This window comes from Ctenopharyngodon idella, chromosome 17 (genome assembly GCF_019924925.1).
Source record: "Ctenopharyngodon idella isolate HZGC_01 chromosome 17, HZGC01, whole genome shotgun sequence".
NCBI classification, from domain to species: Eukaryota; Metazoa; Chordata; class Actinopteri; order Cypriniformes; family Xenocyprididae; genus Ctenopharyngodon; species Ctenopharyngodon idella.
The window spans coordinates 30,021,767-30,043,732 of NC_067236.1; the positions used below are offsets into that span (position 1 = coordinate 30,021,767).

The 21,966-nt window shown below is 37.2% G+C and overlaps 1 protein-coding gene across 1 annotated transcript in view; it reads left to right on the forward strand.

The window, feature by feature from the left end:
- The window catches only part of col12a1a (collagen, type XII, alpha 1a), a 91,285-nt gene that overhangs the window by 19,820 nt on the left and 49,499 nt on the right, over positions 1-21,966 (forward strand). Inside the window, 13 exon segments of the mRNA XM_051869177.1 lie at positions 2,012-2,281; positions 3,985-4,251; positions 4,353-4,545; positions 6,109-6,233; positions 8,834-8,983; positions 9,434-9,553; positions 10,603-10,767; positions 11,019-11,165; positions 12,960-13,102; positions 14,481-14,610; positions 16,113-16,258; positions 20,057-20,186; positions 20,309-20,445. Of these exon segments, the coding sequence (XP_051725137.1) occupies positions 2,012-2,281; positions 3,985-4,251; positions 4,353-4,545; positions 6,109-6,233; positions 8,834-8,983; positions 9,434-9,553; positions 10,603-10,767; positions 11,019-11,165; positions 12,960-13,102; positions 14,481-14,610; positions 16,113-16,258; positions 20,057-20,186; positions 20,309-20,445 (2,123 nt within the window).

Here is a 21,966-nt window from a genome sequence, read left to right on the forward strand (position 1 = left end):
TCTTGGATTGTCGATACAAGATCTTGACCAAAAATTGATGCACCTCTTGATGGAAATAAATGTTGTGATGTTAGGTGCATCAATTTTTGGTATTGACAATCCAAGAGGTGAGCACTCTGTAAAGTCTTCTCCAGCACATCCCAAAGACTTTCAATGAATTTAAAGTCTGCCAATTCATGTGTGAAAATGATTCTTCATGCTCTCTCCTGACCATTCTTTCACAATTTGAGCCTGATGAATCTTGACATTGGCATCAATATGGCCATGATACATCTTCCTACATGGCTGTTTAAGAAATGAAAAGCTCCATCAATTAGGGTTAGAAGAACTGTTCCCAAACATATAACGTGCTAGAAACATATTAATCACTGCAATAGACTCTTAAGTTTTAGCCTATTTAAATCCAAACAGCGTCTCAAAACCTTAGCAATGTGTTAACAACTTTTGCACACGCAAGTACCACTCACATATTAATTGGAAAATGTAATGTGAAATCTAGCTTCTTTTCTCATTGTCCCTCCCAACAAAATGTTTACCTATTTTTAAACCACCAACTGTCTAACATATTCCAAGGTAAAAAAAAAAAAAAAAAAAAAAAAACCTATACAGATGTTTTTGAGGAATTAGACATTGGAGCACTCTCCGGAAAGAAATTGGGACAATAATTTTCCTAAGCACTTATCCTGTCATTTGCAATCCCTATCCTCCCAGGTCTATTAGATATCTAGTCCGTGTTTGAGCTATGACGCAGAATCTGGTATTGTTCACTTTAATTTGGGCTGTTGATTTAGACTGACAGATGGTCCGTTTGGCGTGTTTTAGACCAGAAGAGCTCAACGGGTGGGAGACAGGAGAACATGAGGATGAGTGCTAAGAGGGAGAGGTGTTACTGTGCAAGTTTCACACTGCGGTTTATTCTAGTTGACTACCCTGTCAGCACTCCCACATTTTCATATCATTTCTGGTCTCTCTCCTCTCTTCTGCTTCGGCCCACTCAACATACAACTGAGAGAAAGAGAGAGAGTGAGAAGATAGGTAGGTGGTATGGCGCAGATCAAAAAGACAGCTACATCTGCAGTTTTAGCAGTCTGTGTTTAATGGATCGGGTTTCGTGTTCAATGGAAAGTAGATGCGGTGACAGATGTGTGGCAGCAGGGAAGAGATTATTTTTGCAGAGCTGTTTTCCAGGGTATGCATTACTGACAGAGAAAATCAAAGCAATTGTGAGCTACCGGCATCTTAGACAGACAAGTGGAGATTTAAAGGAATAGTGCACTCAATAATGAAAATTCTGTAATTTATATAGATTTATGTTGTTCTAAACCAATATGACTTTTTTACTTAAGTTAAGTTTTAACTTAAGTTTAGCAGAATGTCCAAGCTGCTGTTTTACCTCAGCAAAAGTAAACAGTGATCAAGGCTGTCAACTTCCAAAAGAAGTTGGATTCCAATTTGAATCCAAAATGATTCATATTAAAATTATGAGTTTTATAGCATGAAAAACCCAGCTTAAACACACTTACAGTATTTTGCTGATCTTACCTGGTCTGCTCACTCTCTAAGCCTGGTGTTAACTGGTTTATGTTAGGTTTTCAAGTTGGTCTGCCATCATGACTAGGTTTCAGAAACCTCTTTAAAACCATTAAAACACACATGCCTAAACAGCCTGGCCAGTTTGGGCAACTAGTTAACCAAAGTAGCCTGGTTAAACCCGCCTGCAGTATTTTGCTGGTCTGTCCAGTCGCTATGCTTGGCCAAACAGTGTTAACTGGATTAGGTGATTTGCAAGTTGTTGTCTTAGCCTGTCTAGGTGTCAGAAACCCTTCTAAAAGCATCAAAGCACATCCAGCTTGGCCAGACTGGTTGACCAGTTAACCAATGTAGCCTGGTTTAAGGTGTTTCATTTTAGAAGGGAAGTCATTGTTGCTTCTGTGTAACCAGACATTGTGAGATTTTGAATGTAATATGATCTGTTTTTAAGTATTTTGTGTCTTTTTTCTCAATCATTCAGAACTTGGTTCACCTTCGAATCTGGTTACTTCAGATGTCACTGAGAGCAGTTTTGTAGCATCCTGGACCGCCGCCCCTGGCAACGTCCGTCTTTATCGGGTCACCTGGAAATCCCTCTTTTCGGAGGAAGCTGGCGAGAAAACCATCCCCGGGGACATAACCACCACTGTTCTGGATGGTCTTACACCGGAGACCCGCTACAAGGTCTCTGTCTATGCTGCCTACAGCCGTGAGGAGGGGCAGCCACTGCATGGAGAGGAGACCACAGATGGTAAGTCCATTCCCGCCTGCATAATGACTTCAGCATATGACTGAGCGCTCTTTACCTCGCTCTTTGTGTCTAGGGTGGGCCTCTCGTCCTGAGGTAACCTACCCCAGAGAGGAAAAAAAACTTGATATACTGTATATAATGTCAGAATATTCCACTGACATGCACATAAACCTTGATGAAGTATCTGCCCTAACAATTTGAATGGGAACGCCAGCAGTCAACGAAGGGGTCTGTAGTCTGCACACAGATTCAAATTAAACTCCGCTACTAGCAAATGAAAGATATGTGTGGTGCTTGATAATGTGCGCAACTTGAGTTTGGTCGTTTGCCTCAGAAACTTACTAGGCTTATGTTTTTCATCTGTAGGATGACAAAACCCACAGATGTACACCCAAGACATATCTAGAGACCAGAATATCATACAGACTTGAGGGTAGGCCAGTAAGCAACCACTGAGAACACCCTAGCAATGACCAAGTAACCACTTAAGGCGCGGTCACATTTACCATTGCTCGGCAAAATTCCGCTGGCGAAATCCAGTCATTTTCAAGTGGAATCCTTATGTGAGGACAAAATTGTTTTCTTTTGTTTGTGTTCAAGTTGGCCACATGAATTCTATTCGCTGAGAAGCCGAAAGCTGCTTGCTTTGAAAGTGACTTCTCTGTGAGTGGTGCTTCATACATTGCTAGACTATTGACAATGCACAACAGATCTTTTTTTGCCCATGAAATGTTACCATACCATCAGAACACTCAAGTTCAATGGTTGTTTTAAAACCACTCTGCAGCACAATGACATGGTCTCTTAAGTATGCTGGAAGCAAAGGCTCTAATACAGAAATGTCTCTGTGTTCATTCTGATGTGGAAAAAGTGGAAAAGTGACTATCATTTCCTCTCATAAGCTCAACACCAAGCGTGGGCAGAGTGTCATTGCCATAGGTTTGCGTCATTGCCACTGTTTCCTCTAAAATACCTCGGCTATGGGCTATTGTAACATATGGTGTAGTGTACGGAGGTGTAGGAGTGTGTGTAGTGGCTGATTTAATGATTTACACATGCTCTCTATTATCAAGGGATGCAGGATTTCAGCACTTATTGTATACACTTACTTAGCAATCAATGGCGCAACTCACTCCAGTTTAGACCTGGTTAAGCATGCTGTAAATTTGCAATTGGATTATCTTGCTGTCTGGCTGTTTATTTATTGTCTGTCATCTAAAAGGCCCAGCAATTGAGCCGAAAACAGTCTTCTGGCTCAGGCGGCTGCATTTTATTTCTGCCATCACTCTATTCCTTACCTCCTTCAGGACCAACATTAACGCAGTGTCTTTTTGGAACAGGGATTCTTTGAAAACTTGGAAGTGTTGTTTTCCATCCATAAAACTCACAATTTGAAAGTGTTCCGTCAGCCGATTAAAGTGGACAATTCATTCCTTTCCCTCCTGCGTAAAAACACTCCAGTCATGGCATAAAAAGAGAACATTGCAGACAGTCTTAGAGTGTCCGTGTTATGCATGACGTACAACCATTTCGGCATGTCTGGTTTCACCCAGTTTGGAGATCTGCGGCCTGTGTTAGATCAAGATTATCTTGGCAGACAGACTTTCATTATTCACATGGTTTGGTTTTCCTGACCCCTTGGGATTGCAGTTGAATCAGTCCAACATTTAATAGACATTTACTTTCATTTATCTCCCTGACAGTGTCGGCTGCTGCCAGAGCTCTTACGGTGTCAGAAGAAACAGAGAGGACCTTGCGGGTGACATGGCAACCAGCACCCGGCAATGTTGTCAATTATAGGGTGATGTATAAACCTAAGGGTGATACACGTCAGTTGGCCTCCAAAGCACCAGGAGGCACTGACACTATAGTCTTGAGGCGCCTGCAACCCCAGACCACTTATGATATCACTGTGATTCCTGTCTACAAATTTGGTGATGGAAGAGCAAGACAAGGAGAAGGAACCACATGTAAGTTAATATCAGAAGATATCTGACAACTTGTTTAGGTTAAAGCTCCAAAGGTATTTGTCTGTGAATATCTAATTCGAAACTGTTTATTATCTCTGCAGTGTCTCTATATAAAGCTCCCAGAAACCTCCAAACTTCAGAACCCACTAAAAACAGTTTCAGGGTGACCTGGGATCATGCTCCTGGGGATGTGAAGGGCTACAAGGTCACCTTCCATCCCACTGGGGAGGAAGTGGACTTGGGAGAGTTGCTAGTAGGCCCCTATGACAACACAGTGGTCCTGGAGGAGCTAAGGTATGAGACGCCAATGCAGACACATAAAACACTTAACAGACATCTGAAGATATGCCCTATAAAGCACCTTTAAAGTCAACGTGAAATCAAATGTACACTATTTACCTTCTTAAAGCATGTTAATGGTCTTATTCATAGTTTTCAGTCATGTGAATGGCATAGAGACCTCGGGCTGGTTGCATAAACTGCTTTGGCTAGTCTTACAAGTTAGTTAATTTTAAGTTAAAACTGTAAAAGTTAGTTACTGTAAAAGTTTGATTGGTCTAATTTGAATCAGAAAAGCAAGACTGATTAGCTTGGCTAACTGCTAGCTGGTCAGATTAGTTCTTAAGACACAGTCTTAAAACATAGTGGCTATGTTTATGCAACTGGCCCCTGGAGAGCAAAAACATAAAAAAGACGTACTAATGTTCAGACAGCTAATATTAAAAGACAACTAATATTCATTAATATTGTCGATTTAACTTCACTGACACTGTCGGATGAGAACAAAATTTGAACTGAATTAAGCTTGATATGACACTACGGGCCCTATTTTAATGGTCTAAGTGCATGGTCTGAAGCGCATGGTGGAGGTGCACTTAGGGCGTATCCGAATCCACTTTTGCTAGTTTAACGATGGAAAAAATGGTCGCCGCATGGTCAAAAAGGATTGTACATATTCTCTTAATGAGTCATGGGTGTGTTTTGGGCGTAACATGCAATAAACCAATCAGAGTGTCATCACCCATTTCCTTTAAAAGCCAGGTGTGCTTGCACCATGGCGGATCCCATAATTACATGGTGGAATTTGCAAGCGGAAATGTTTCTCCAGAGAGGAATCCTTTTATTTTTAATAATTAAAAATGTTTGTGATCTGCTGCGTGTCCCTGTGTGTGTAACAAGCAGAGTGTATATAGGCCCGTATTACTAACACACCCTTTAAATAACAAAAAATAAATAAATAAATAAATAAATAAATAGTGTGCTATTGACTTTAGAGCAGGTTTTTGTTGGCAACACGCCAACAGTGCACCTGAACACACCTCATTTTCAGACCAGCACGTCCATGGGCGAACAGGTGGGCGCGAGTGCATTTGCTATTTAAACAACATGGCGTGGGCATGAAAATGATAACTGCGTCAGGCTGAAACTAGCAAAAAACACTTGCGTCGCGCCTGGTATTGCATTGCGCCGGTGTATGATAGGGCCCTAACAGTGCAACACTGGTACTGTGGTTACGCTTTATTTCAATGGTCCACTTTAGACTCTTTACTGACTATAAGTAACTTTGCAACCTCATGTCAACTAATTGTAATTAGTAGAATAAGTGTTAGTAGAATAAGTTTTCCATTTTCTGGAATTGGATCCAGCTCAAATTAAGCTCTGGTTACTTATAGTTAGTAGAATGTCTAAAGTGGACCATCAAAATAAAGTGTTACCGGCACGGTTATTGAACTGAAATGAATCAACACTGAACTGACTTGAGCTGAATAATTACACTATTGTTTTCCATAGTGCTGCTTTAGCCTTTTAAGGTTGCTAGATGAGATTGTTGACTGATTTGTGTCGCTCTCATCTCAGGGCCGGCACCAAGTATTCAGTGAGTGTGTTTGGTATGTTTGATGGAGGAGAGAGTATGCCATTGGCTGGAGAGGAGAAGACCACCCTCTCTGATGCCCCTCCACCTCCAACCTTTCCGTCTCCAGGTAAGATTAATAAAAAAACAAAAACAACTCTTTCTGACCTCTGGTACTTTAACCCTCCCAAACTAACCAATCAGATCTCATGTTACCGCAGAGCATTCAAGTCGTTATGTACAAAGTAACTTGAGTTCCAAAACAATTAGCATACACCATTCATTTTGTAATATAGGATGTATTGAACAAATCCGTTCATCTGCTATGCATTTAGTTAATCAAAAAGACTCCATATATAACAAAGCGTAACATTTGAAAGTTCTTTGTCAGTTTGGAATTGGAAAAATCGGCTGCAGCCTAGTGCTTTGAGTAATGGCACATACCTTTCAGCACAGCTAATTGTGTTGTGAAAGAGCAGACAGGGTGACTGCGCCACATGGTAGCCATGTCTCTGTCTTCGCATGGAAGGTCTCTTGACTTTCAAGAGCTAGAAAGATTATCTGCTTATAATTACTAATGCTTTACAACTTGGTTAGGAAAAAAGTGACATACAGAATGAAAGCTTCGCACATGGTCTGCTGACCCTGGTCTGGAATGTCGCTCCTAATTGGAAACAGATCTGATGGTGAGGGTCGGCCGACCGACACCAGCAGGAGAGGGAAAGGGAAATATCCCAGGCAAGAGCTGAGGTGTAACACTCAGCTTGTCATTTGCATGCGACACACATTAAGAAAAAAAAATTCTGTGGAAAAATTGGCACATGGTATACATGCCTCTATCTTGCATTTTACAAGTTCAACTGGAAACACTTTCCATTAAGGTTCCATTTGTTAACATTAGTTAACTACATTATGAACTAACAATAATAAATACTACTAGAATATAAAATTTTTAGAATTTCGTAGTATTTGGTCTGAGCTTTTTGCTTTAATGAAAGCAGCACTCAAGCCTTAACAACTCTACAAGTTGGTTCACAACCTGATGATCAAATCAATATCAAAGTTAACATGGTCAATATCACAAATTTGCTTCTTTGATTAGTGAACTAGTGGAGAATCTTACATATTTCTTATTCGTTTTATGTCACAATCTTCATTTGTTTTAGTTTTAAATCCTAACACTTTCAGGTTATGTTCAGTGTTAAATTAGATTTTGAATTACGGATTTTCAATATTGTCTTAGCCACTTTGGCCCCACTGTATGTAAAGGAGCCACACTGAGCGGTTCATTGAATGAAATACGCATGACTCCAATAGGAAACAGCAGATCTGATAGTTATCTCACATCTGCTTTATCCATTTTCACTAAAAGTTTATGGTTACACTTTATTACGGTAGTCCATTTTAAACATTCTACTAACTATAAGTAAATTTGCAACTGCATGTCAACTAACTCTCATTAGAGTATTAGTAGACTCAGACTGTGAGATTAGGGTTAGTAGAATAAGTTGACATGTAGTTGCAAAGTTACTTATAGTCAGTAGAATGTCTGTTGAGAGCATCAAAATAAAGTGTCAGCAGATATTAAGCAGACAGTCTTCTAATACTCTGACTGCTAGTTGACATGTAGTTGCAAAGTTACTTGTGTATCAGTGGACTATGTAACCAAGTTTAAAATATATTCCCCACTTCCTTTGAATCACACTGTCATCATATAAAATGTCATGTACATTATGTGCTGTCATTCAAGATGATGAAAACACAACATGTGTTTGCTCTCCTGACATTGCTTAAGGAAGCCCATGCTTGTCTATACTGCGCTACTTTATATTTTATTCTTCTTCTTCCATTACAGAGAGTATTTTTTCCAGTGGACTTAATAGTTTCCTTATAATGCAGAAAAGGTTTTTGATTGATATTATTGATTGTAATAATTAGTTTGTTAAAGGTAACGTGCTAAAATACTTTCTTATTTTTTAGTTTAGCATGCAGAGGCAACTACAATGGGATTGTGTGCGTGCAACGCATTGACCGAGCATTTGCATGTGTGTTTGCTTAGTATGTTCCTGGCTTTAGTGTTTAGGATGCAAGGAGTCATAATTTAAATGTGAGAATTCCACATCACAATTGAGACCGAACACCTGTTTGGGTAATAAATCTCTTTTAAAGCCTTGGATAAATTTTATTGGTACTAAGAAATTCCCACACAGGTATGTCTAGATAACACATTTCAAAATACCCACAGCGTTTTAAGATATTAGCTGGCTATATCGATTAGGTGTTATCTATCCATGTTTTTTTTAATCTTCTTTTTTGTTGCTTGAGGGAATGATCTATAAATCAGACAATTATGCAACATGTTCTCTTTGAGCAGGGCCAGACGGGCGGCGCTTTCCCCTCTTTTCCCTTCATTCAGGTATCTGGAGAGACAGCAGGATGGGACACAGACCAAGACATCTCTTATGAACAAAGAGTTTATAGTTTAAAAGATGTTATTTAACGTGATATGTAAAATGTATCATCTTTTCAAAATGCCAAATAAACGGTTTTGTCATGCGTTGCATGACTGTGTGAATGTTTTATGTGTCCTAAGCTTTAAACTGCATCCTTTATCACAATCACAATCCATTTTGATCTTTGCAACTGCTTAATACTAGTTTTAATTATTATTATTTGTATTAATTTTTATGACTATTAACTGACTGACTTAATTGTTCTCTGGCCATACAGATGTAATGTGCAAAACTACAGCCCAGGCTGATATCGTCCTGCTTGTTGATGGATCTTGGAGCATTGGTCGTCTAAACTTCAAGACCATAAGGTCTTTCATTGCTCGCATGGTGGGTGTCTTTGACATCGGTCCGGATCGTGTCCAGATTGGTAAGAGAAATTTAACCTGAATCCTATATTAGCGAGGTGGTCTACAGCTAAGCAACACCCATAGGTCACGAAATAGATCTCTTTAGTAATGCAATTCTTTCTCCTAGACAGCAGTGAAATTCAATGGTTTCTCCTCAGATGTTTCTCCTAAAAATGTCACTTGCAATCTCACATGTGTGCTTTAGAGTTTCAAAAGAAATCTCAACAATGTCTCAAACTGATACCAAATTTTGCAAATAAAAGTCAGTATAACCTCAAACATTTCTAATAAAAATTTTCCAAGATTGAAAGACCTGCACATGCATTTTATAGCCCTGTATACTCTTGCTATGTCTTCAAACATTTTAGGAGAAACATGTGAGGCAAAATCTGGACTATAAAAGAGAAATTTCTAAGAGAATGACATCTTGATCTGTGTATAAATATGAACACTGTATTGTCCGTTTATAGGCCTGGCACAGTACAGTGGGGACCCAAAGACAGAGTGGCACCTAAATTCTCACAGAACCAGAAGCGAACTGCTGGAGGCCGTGGCCAATCTACCCTACAAAGGAGGAAACACTCTGACTGGTAAATCATATTGTATTCTGATCTATACATCAGACCCAACATCATTCATTGGCGGTGAAATCGCAAAGTGTGTGTAGAAAGTTTGTCTTCTACTTGTCATGTTGTCACTTGCAACTCCAGTTATCAGTTCTCTAGATTGTCTTTGTATGGCATAGCATAAACACTGTAAAACCTGACATATGAAATAATAGTCATAAAAATGAAAAGAAAAAAAAAAAAAAACTGGAACAGTTTATTAAACTTTTAGACAAAATCTAAGAAAATTGCATATGTGTATCATATTTGATAGATCAGGCTTTTATGGCTCATATAGTCTGATAGAGTGAGAATATGGAGGGAAAAAACTGAGCAAATATGGAGGCCCAAACTGAGCAAAAATATGCATTTTGGCACAGTTGTTGATTTTTATATGGCCAAAAAGTAATGTAAATCAATGAGATAACGGTATCAATGAGATAACAGATACATAAAATGCATATAAATACCAGTTTTCACTCTATATCTGCCAATAATATGTATTAGTAAGATAATATTTAAATGTATGAACAAATTTCTATAGTTTTCATTACAATGTAATGCAATATAATGATGATTGAGAGATAAGCAAATAAATCAAAAGCCCGATGATCATATTTGAGACTCACATTTGATTTCTCTGAAAAATGATATATGGATAATCAAGTAAACATATTAAGTTGCTTAAGTCCAGTAAGTGTTCATCTTGAATTATTACTCACAAAATAAAAGTTATTCTTACATTTAAAAATCAGTAAAAAAAAAAATCCACACCAAAAAGACACATGAACCATGAGCTGAAGTTGGTCGTTTTTACAATTATACTAAAATGCCTTTTACTTGCTAAAAAAGTATAAACTATCAATCAGATGACAGAAGGCTACTACACAGATTGTGTGTGCCAGGATTTTCAGCAAAGTTTTGATCATTTAGAGACCTTAAAAATATGATTGGTGTTCATTTTGCTGTGTCCATGTAGTTTTGGCCATGTTGTGTATTTAGACTAATATTACCAATATTCTCTTATTACACAGGCCTTGCTTTAAACTACATCCTTCAGAACAACTTCAAACCTAACGTTGGTATGCGTCCAAACTCTCGCAAGATCGGTGTCCTGGTTACTGACGGCAAGTCACAGGATGACATCGCGGTCAACTCTCAGAACCTTCGGGACCAGGGGATTGAACTGTATGCCATTGGTAAGAGCGAATTCCCCATTTCGGTGAGGAAAGCTTTGCGGTCTGATATGGATGCTCAGTGAAAGTTTAACCAAAATCTGTTCACTCTGCGGCCAGCTGTTTCTTTTATTTAGAAGGCGGGACTTATTCCGCCGTATTGCATGTTGCACTTCTTTCTACAGTTCATAAGTTAAATGAGTGCACCGTCCTTATATATCTAAAGTCTTTAGGTTTCATTTAGAATGGACTTTAACTCGTTCTGTAATCTCCAGGTGTAAAGAACGCAGATGAGAATGAGCTGAGAACCATCGCTTCTGATCCCGATGACATCCACATGTACAACGTGGCTGACTTCTCCTTCCTGCTGGACATTGTGGACGACCTGACGAACAACCTGTGTAACAGTGTCAAGGGTCCAGGTATCACTGAGGTCAAACAATAAGCCTGAGAGACTGTGTGTTGCACTTTTACAGTGCTGTGATACAGTATTTCTGAGGGAAAAGGGATAGTCAATAAGAGAAATGTAGAGTAGGAATTGACTGGATAATGAAAAGTAGGCGTTCCATATGAGAATGGAGATCTAAATGACACCAGTGGAAAAGCAAAGATGTTTCATAGGAACAGCTTATTAATATTTTTATTAAAGATTAAGGCTACAATGGGACTTTTAAGGGTATTTTAGGCATGATGCAAAGTAGAGTACCTAAAACTCCCTTGACTGTCAAAAAGTCACTGTGACACACAGTCTTGAGTGACTTATTGTTTGTTTGTTTAAAATGTGACAATAGCAACATGAAAAAAGACAAGAAATTAATTATAATAATCATCACTAACAGTTTCCTGACAGGTAATATTGTTCATTAGGCTGTTTTATAGAAGAGCGCCACAGCCAAAAGTAAAAATCTCATACATCAATTTTTATAATCCTTTCGACACAGACCTACCAGGAGTTCTGGCATTATTAAAAATTGCTGCAAAAACTCACTCATCAAGCATTGCGAATAATGCAATCGAAGCGTCTCACTACACACAAGCATCCTATACATTTGTATATATCTGAATATTTAATCAAACATTAAAATAAAAACATTTTATGTTTATAATCAACGATTATAAGTCAATATTTTTGTATTGTATCATCCTTTTTTCAATTTGCAGTGTTGTAGTTCTTTCAAAATTGCAGTTCTTTCCCTTTTAAAAGAAGTTACACAGTCCCTTTTTCTGATTTTCCAATATTGTCCTTTTTGCCTTAAATCAAATTTAAAATTTTGTAATATTATGATTTCTTGGAGCTGGTTGTTTTGATTCATGGCAAAAATTCCTACAGGGAATCCATGTCTTATTTTTTGTTACTTTGATCTGAATTTCCCCATGAGATTACGGGAACTATAACACTGTAATTCTCTAACTGCTGTAAATCTGTCCCAAAATGGCAGAAGATAATAATAATCAGTCGAAAGTTTAAGAGTTTTAACAGTATTTGGTCTTTATTTCACTTTATTATAGTCAGGGCCATTTCTTGACTAGGCTGCTTCTAGTCTTTGTGTTTTTTTGTTTTTGTTTTCGGAGCCTGGAACGTCTGTCTGCGCTTGGATCAAGTATCAGAGTGTCAAAGTTTTGTCACGAAAAGGTCAAAGCCTTCAGGGGCTCAATTTTGTAAAAAGAGGAAAAGAAAAGGAAAGGCGTTTTTAGACCTAGCTGTTGATAGCACTCCATCGACACATAAACATAACGGCACTGAAATTTAGCCACAATTCACATATGCAGCTTAGTATTAGCATAAGAAGATGGATGTTTTGAAATGTTATGAGAAACAGCGTGATCAGAAATAAAAATATTTAGTGTTTATTGAAAATGGATGGTGGCGAAATAATGATTACCACAACCGAGGCTTGTGTGTCCAGAAAACACAGTGTCCGTTCGCATGTGGAAATAATAGTCAATAATTTATACCTCCTATGAAATATTTGAATGTTCATATTATTGTTCTATTTCAAACACATCACAAGTATGAAAAAAAAAATCTAAAATTCTAAATAAGTTTAAAACATACTAGGAACGTCATGAAAACCTTTCTTTCATTCACAGAATTATAGGTCAGATTCAGATTTGGTCAGAAACAGCCCTGATGACAGTAAACATGTAACAGTGCAATTCTGGAGTATGCGGGGGGTCAAAGGCTAAAACCTAATTACCATCATTACCCCTCACAGGAGGAGGCCCGGAGCCACCCACTGATCTGACGACCTCAGACGTGACCTATTACTCCTTCCGTGCCACCTGGGTCGGCCCTGATGAACCCGTAGAGAAGTACAGAATAGAGTATGTGAGCACCGCAGGAGGAGAACCACAACAGGTATAACCACTTCATATGTGTGCCAAGATGACTAATGCTCATGCTTAGGGTTAGGGATTTGAACCAGCCTCTAAACTGAAGTACTAAACATCAGTGTGCAACTCATCTAACATCATTTGGTCTATCTATGCGCATAAACAGTGTTGGAGAAATTTGCTTTTAAAAGTAATTCGTTACAATATTCATTACTCTCTAAAAAAGTAACTAATTACTAGTAAGTAATGTGTTACGTTACTTTTGCGTTAAGTTCATTTTTGCAAGTATTTATCGCAGTTCAAAAACATAGCCTATATAACATACACCTCCATTTTCTTTTAAAAACACATTTTGAATATTAATATATTCTGAGAACTTTCTTATTCCCTGATCCATAGAGAGCTAGAGGGTTATATTACCTACTCTACAAATCTTTTTATTGAAAGTTGAAAGTAATGTGTTGAAACTGAAAAGTAACATGCATTACTTGCAAAAAAACTCACAAAAATGAACTCTTTCCTCACCAGCATTTAAAAAAAAAAAAAAAAAAGTTGCAAGTCAGCGCTAACATTTTTGATCATTTTCACAAAACTTACATGGCCCCCAAAATATTTTGTTGTATGAATATCTGAACATATAACATATGAAAAGAAAGAACAGAGCCTTTACTTTAAAAACAACAACAAAAAATAAAAACATTTTATTCTAGCTTCAACACTTGAATGTGGGTAAGTATCATAAAAAAGCAACATTTTGAACAAAAAGCTGAGAAAATCGCGTTTTTGACTTCATCCAGATCAGATTCATAATGCAGATCAAAAAATAGATGGAGCAGCTTAAGTCCATCAACACCCCCAAAGCTTTACAGTCCTGTACCTCGTCCTGGGTCTTCATTTCAATAACTTTAGGCAGTTTTGATTTATATGCTGTTTAATGTTTGATGTTTGCGTTAGCTTACAATCTTCTATCGCTTGTTTCTGCTTCTTTCAGAGGATAGCGTTGTAATAGCGCCCCCTACCTTATAACAGTGAAAACATGGATTGCTAGGAAAACTTGTCAATGGCGGGGCAGGGTTGTGTCATAAATGACAGAAAATCTTGTCAGTGGCTGGAAAATGAATGTTTAAATTTCTAAAATAATGCGTTACTTTACACGTTACATCAAAAAAGTAATCTGATTACATAATGCACATTACTTGTAATGCATTAACCCCAACACTGCACATAAATGATGCAGAATGAAAGAGCAAATAAGGACAAAACTAGACTTCTTTAAAAGTCTGGAAACAATTTGGAAAGGCTAACTTGTATTTGACCAAGAAATGATTCATTTGTTTTCATTTCAAACACTGTCATGTCCTATTCTTGTGTGTTCTCACCTTTATTCTGTTCCTCTGATGCAGTTGTTTGTGGACGGGACGGTGACGACTGTGGTCTTGGAGAGTCTTACTCCACTGACGGAGTACATAGTGAAGGTTTACTCAGTGGTGGGAGAGGAGAGCAGTGACCCCCTCAAAGGCACAGAGACCACATGTAAGTGTGCATTTACCCATAATTCACTCTTGACCAGAACAGCCAGAACCAATTCCTCAACAATATGTTTCAGCACACTAAAACACACAGCAAAAAGTAATCAGAAACAAATTGAATCCTACAATGGACAAATGTAATTGCTTTTTTGGAAATACATATTAATGAGGATATGGTTCTGCTCTTCTATATACCATGGTAATTCCATTTTTTAGTTGTAATACCTTGTTTTTTTGACATTTTATATGGTAAAAGTACCTTGGAGTACCATGGAAATACTGTGGTATTTATATTCAGCAAGGATGCATTAAATTGATCAAAAATGACATTTACATTGTTACAAAAACCTATTTAAAATAAATGCTTTTTTATTTTTACCTAAAAAAATATGTATCATGGTTTCCACAAAAATATGAAGCAGCGCAACTGTTTTCAACATTGATAATAATCAGAAATGTTTTTGAGCTTCAAATCATCATATTAAAATGATTTCTGAAGGATCATGTGACACTGAAGACTGGAGTAATGATGCTGAAAATTCAGCTTTGATCACAGGAATAAATTATATTTTAAAATATATTCAAATAGAAAACAGTTGTAATAATATTTCACAATATTCCTGTTTTACTTAGTTTTTACTGTGTGTCAAATAAATCCATCCTTGCTGAGCATAAGAGACTTATAAGTAACATATTGATACATATTGACATATTTTAGTATCATCTTTACTATTTAAAAATGAGCAGGATTTGCTGATGTTTAGCCAGTCAATGAGAAGGTGCAATTAAAATGCTACGCAATGTACATTGCTAATACACATGCTATTGCTGTACTTTTTTTGCCACGTTTGTTTTGCCGCAAAATTAACATTATGAATTAACCCTAATATCATAATTTCTTTCACAGCGCCCTGAATGTAACTGTGTTTCATATGGCATGATGCTGCTTCGCACCGCAAAGAGTCACTGTATTATTTCATGTACATACGTGTTGTCTTTACACTGAAAAAAAGGATTTTCTTACTCAGTATTTTGACTTGTTTTCCAGTACAAATATCTAAACATTCTTAAATCAAGATCACATTTACTCGAGAAACAAAATGACATGAGATATTAAGTCTTGTTTTCTGAAAAATGTATCAAAATTATGTGATTTTATCTCTTAAGTCATTTTGATTCTCAAGTAAATGTTTCTTGATGTAAGAATGTATAGATATTTAAAAACAGACAAAAATGCTATAGTAAGAAAATCATTTTTTTGCAGTGTATGTGTTGACGTTTGCACATCTGTTTGTCTGTCTGTCAGTCATTTCCATCACGTGAGTATCCCATGATCATTCTCATCCAACCATTGTCTATCATGACATTCCATTCCACCTGGTCACACATCCGTCATTCCACCCGGAATGCTTCCATGTTCCCATTCAAGCTTCAGTCCGCTTAGAAGGATAGTCAGGGATCGAAATGAATAAGAGAAAGAGAGAAAAGTCATGTTCCCCTCTGTAGTGTCTCTCAGTGCTGTGAGGAACATGAACATCTACAAAGTGCGCTCCACCACCATGAATGTGAGATGGGATGCGGCCGAAGGGGCCACAGGCTACATGCTTCTCTACAGTGCCCTTAATGCCACTGAACGCTCTGTGGAGCGGGAGGTATGGTGACCCCACACATTTTAACCACTGCCCAACCTGTTGTCCCAATCTCTGAATGCCCACACTGCAAAAAATAATTTTCATACTTAGTATTTTTGTCTTGTGCTCCAGTACGAATATCTAAAGATACATTTACTTGAGCAGCAACTTGGCTGCCTATGCAGTAGAAAGGTGAAACATTTTTTGAAGTCGGTGCTACCTGACTAGAGAAAACAAAGAAAAATTGCTTTTGCCAAATGGGTAGGAAAACTTTAACACTCATATGTTGCCGTTGCATGTTGCCGTCAAAGGCCACTCCCATCAGTCTGCTATGGATACGCTTACCAGAGTCAAATACCGCCTTGATTTAGTAGGAAATACTTCTTAGCAAACTTTTAGTTATAATGGTGTCAACTTTATGTATTGTTCCCGGGAGCAAGAATTCAGAGAGTAAACTTTTAACGGAAATGAGTTACTTTCGGTTTCCAGTGAAGGATCCAGAATGTTGTACACTAAAAAAATAATGTGTTGGCTCAACAAAAAAAAATTAACGCAACAGTTTGCATCAAGAATTTAATTTCAACCAACAAGCTGCATTGAGTTAGAGGAACTTAATAATTTGTGGCATAAACACAAATTTTTAAATTGAAAAAAAAAATAAAAAATAAAATTAAGTCTCTCCAACTACCAGATTTGAAGACCTGGAACCAATTAATCTATTTCAGTTCAAATCAACAGCTATCATAGTGCATGCTAGCATAACTTATTTAACATGTATATTTAATGAACAAGTAAGATATTACTTGTCACTGGCATTAGCACAGTCATTGCTTATAGAGTTAAAGTAGTGTTTACCTTCATATATCTACTCTTCAGCACAATAGTAACCACAAAAGCTTTTAAAATGTCAAACATAACAGCATTAAACATTAACAGGTCTTTCCATTCACTAAAAACAAATAAATTAACACTTAATTTCAACATTTATTCTCCTTATCTAGTCCTATGCAAAGCATGCTGGGAACTAGAAATCCACTGCCTAATTTCTGAAGTTATCAAGACTATTTCATTAAGTTACTACAACCTAATTTAAAAAAAGAAATTTGAGTTTAAATTACAGATGATATTAAGTTGATGTAATGATCAACATTATTATGGTGACAGAAGTCTACAAAATAATGTTTGCAACTTAAAAGGTTTAATTAAAACTATAAGTTAGAATTTTTAACTTGCAACCATGCATTTATTTAAGTTGTGGTAACAGGTTCCCTGAAATACTTTTTAGAGGCAGTGGCTAAAGGCTGCAAGGATTCATAAATACGGAGAGAATGTTGCGACGGAAAATCTGAAAAACCTCAGTGTTTGTAGTCAACATTTCAAAAACTGGATGACAACGGACAGTGTTTAATGCCAAATGGAGGGCAAAAAGCGGAAAGAAACAGACGTTTTCATGAAAGCCCTGGAAAGCAGAAAAGTTTTCCAGATGAAAAGATGAAAGCTCAAAAGACTTTTGCTGATGAATAAATGTGAATTTCTCGGTCCAGGTAACACAGAGAACGAGTAAAAATGGTACATATACATTTTTACATTGTAAAAATACAAAGCGGGTTGAAAATCAGCAAAGTCTTGTTTTCTGAAAAATCTATGAAAATTATGAGTTTATGCACAAGAAAAAATATCTGCCACATGGGGTAACAAAATAACTTAATCCAAAGGGAAAATGAGATATTTCTTACCCTGTTGGCAGATAATTTTGCTTGTTTTAAGTAAACTCAAGCACATGTATCTGATTTAGGAATGTTTAGATATTTGTACTGAAAAAATAAGTAAAAAAAACTGAGTAAGAAAATATTTTTTTTACAGAGCAGTCTTCAGTATGAAGATGAATATTTAAAGTGCAAAAAGTGTAAATGAAAATAATTTTGGACTTACTGGAAGAGTCAAAATGGAAATAATGGAAACCCAGTGGTCTTATGCAGCTCGAATCTGTCAACAACTATGACATACTGTAGCAGAAAGAGGAAATGGGAAGCATTTTTGGAGATATTGTAGATACCACAGGTGGTAGGTCTACATTTAATGGGTTAAAACACATACTTTATATTGCAGCTTTTGGAAAATAGCAGCTCATTATCACTTTGGGGCTTTTTAGCACAGGTTTTCTTTCAAGTATTTCTCATAGTGGGAAGATCCAGAGGTCTCGACGTCAGTTCTGGCTTGAATCTGATGTCCACAGGGCTTGTCTCAGAGCGCAGATGTTTCAAAATTGCTCCACTATTTTTTTTCATTAGAAAAAAAGAATATGCTTAGAGTTTTTATACTTTTTTCCAGAAAATTTTACATTTTTCAGAAAACAAGACCTAATATCTTAAGTGATTTTGCTTCTTCAGTAAGTGTATCTTAATTTAAAAAAAAATATTTAGCTATTTTTATTAAAACAAGACAAAAATACTGAGTAAGAACATATTTTTTTGCAGTGCTGGGATACAGAAATAAATAGAGGGCATAATAAGTACTTGCTTGTTAGGTGCAAAATACGTATCTCTGTGGTTTTGTGTGCGAAAATATATCAGTCAAGACTGAAATCAGACTCTATACCATTATTGAAAGCTATATAAAGGATTAACAAGTATTTGTGCTTAAACTTCCCTGCTGAAAAGACCAACATGTGTTGTGGTTTGGATTCTGATCAAAGTCAAGATGAAATCAAAATGTACCCTATTTACTTTCTTGGCCATGATCTGCTATGGTTTTCTAAAGAAAGAACAATGCTGCTAACTGTGTAACTCTTTGTTACAAATGTTACTTGCTCCACCTCTGAAACTCATCTTGGCCGTGTAAACTGTGTTCTGCACAGTGTTATTTTAGTCAAATTATTGAAAATAAGTAAACAGTCAGTAATACAATAAAAACAAAATAGCAAATTACAAACACTAGGACAAATACAATATAAAAAAAGATACAAATGAAACAAACAGTGCTTTAAGTTTTTCATGTAAGTCTATAAGTATTCAGCTAACAGCCTGCTACAGAAATTAATAATCATATGTAATATAAAACACAGCGTAGTCTTCACTGTAGGAATTAAACTTGCTTTGAGTCTTATTAAAGCAACAATAGTTCTTCAGTTTAATGACATTAAAGACACACACAGCAGCTGGAATATTAGGCTGCTGTCACTTCAAGACCAAATGCACGGATTCAATATACTGATACACATCCAGTTCACTTTCACGCTTTTAATAACTATTTTTAATTTCAAGCACATCCCATTTTACGAAAATCACGATTTTATTAATTTGCACATTAAGTTTGGACTTTTAAAGAGGAGCAAAAGCACACCAGAATGCGGCACAATAATGGTTTTATCTCGATTATCGTTTTTTTTTTTTTTAATAATTGTTGGAAGCCAAAATCTAAACTCGATTTCGATTAATCGCACAACCCTAATTTGTCTATATAGTTTTTAGTTTTAATTTATTTCGTTTTAGTTATTTTAAAACTTAAACTAAACGAAAATAAGACATTTTGCCTTGGCATCTACCTGAAATAAAATAATTTTTTTTTTTTTTTTTTTTTAATTTTATTTCATTCAATGTTATTTTATTTCAATTAATGATTTTTTTTTTTTATGGTTTTAGTTAACAATAAAAATCCTGGTTCATCCTTCATATCCCTCTTCAAAGCAGCACTGACCACCATAAACAAGCTTAGAAATTCATGCTGGTCTTTTCAGCGCGGTCGTAAGCGATTCTTCCATCACGTTCCCTTGAATAAGTCCACCATCCCTTTCATTTGTGATGTGGTTGACCTTCACAGATGCGTGTGAAAGGAACAGTTACTGATGTCCAGCTGAAGAAACTTCGTCCCAACACAGCCTACAGCGTTTCCGTCTTCGCCCTGCAAGGCGAATACGCCAGTGACCCTCTCACTGATCAGGGGGTGACCCGTAGGTGGCAGTAGGGCTTTCTTTCCCTCAGCAGGGATGTTTTGCAGCATATCAGATTCTCATCGTTTGTTTGTCTTTTTTTTTTTTTTTTTTTTTTTTGTGAATCTCTCCCCTCTCTATAGTGCCTCTTCCTCCATCCGGTGAGTTGAGGATTACGGATGTTACCCACAGCACCATGCAGCTGGACTGGGATGCTTTGCCCACCGCCGTTCGTAAATACATCATCACTTACAAGCCAGAGAATGGAGAGGTGAAGGAGGTAAGGCCATAACCCATACCTGCAAACTCATCGCCTTTTGGCAGAATTAGCCATTCTGACATATAAATTGGCCATTCACAAGATTTGTGATTAAATGAAAGTCTATCTGAAGGGAGCTGAGTGTCTTCAGAAAAGTTTTGATGGCATTTTCTTTCCATCTCACCTCTGTATGATGCCTAATAAAGTGTACACGGATATTGTATACAGAGATAACTGGGGTAACCGCTGTATTTCTGCTTTTAAGTTTGACCTACTGTCAGAAAGTTCAGGCCAGTTAGGCTGAAATGTGAGGTTTATCATTTTATAAAACTTTGTATTTTTTTGTAAAACCTTGTATTATTTGAACTGTAAAATTGTTTAAATCATAGTTTTTACAGTCATTTAGTTTTACAGATTTACAATAATTTAGCATGTTACCATAGACATTTTCTATGGTGTTGTTTCAAAAAAAAAGGTTGCTACCTAAACGACAAGTAATTATTTTCTAATATCAGAATTTTCCAAAACAGCTTCAACTGCTGAATCCAAGAAGTTTTTAGAAAAAACGCTTGTCCGGAGTTTGAGAAAGCATAAAGGGCATTTATTTCAATAAGTTTATTTCAATATTTATTTTAAGAGGGTTTTGATGGTCTAATAGCCAAAGTAAAAAGTAATTTGTACAAGTAATATTTATGTTTTCTGATGAACCACATGTGGGTTGGAGGGGCCGTATGCTGCCTGCTGTCCACATTTTGAGTAGCGCTGCACTTGGGATTAATTGTGTGGACAGCTTATCAGCTGTTAAACAACAATCCTGTTTTCAAATGTGCAAAGCCTTCCTGGGTCACTGTGGAAGCCTTCCTGTGGAAAGATTCCTGTCTGTTTACACAACTCATCCAGGCAGACAACCAAGAAACAGGCTCGTGTTGATGGATTTGGGACCTTTTAACATATCAGCAATTACGTTACACAATTCAGTGGAGACGGCAGCTGCCGAGAGAGTACATCTGCTCTCCAGGGCTTCGGTTACGGCGATCATCTACCAAAGATTGCGAGAACAGACAGCCGACAGAAAAAGATGGAGTTTTGTGTGGCATGCAGCAGTCCAGTGCTTTGGGATGTGTGTTTTATCGGTGGGTTTTTTCCCTGATTTTTTTTTTTACTCTCAGTGGCAGTTTTGGAATCAGCGCTGCTCCACATCCTGGGACATTAATCATGACTCAATGCTGCTCATAACTCTTCGTTATGGGATGAAAAGATGAAACAAACATGCACACAAATGTGGGCCCAGGTGGATCGAAGCCTGAGAAGCCCGACAGATGGTGGCAGCTCCTGTTACCTGACAGATGATGAGGATGATCCGCTACTGGATCAAAGATCAAGATTCTGCAGGAACTTTAAGTGCTGTTGAGACACCGTCTCAGTGTCAACCCCTCTCTAGCAAAAAATCCATCACATGCGCTGCCACATTGACTATCCAAACTGTGAGTGCTTGCTGAGGAGATCAGTAATACCTGGACAGAGCTGTCCATTAGCTTTCTG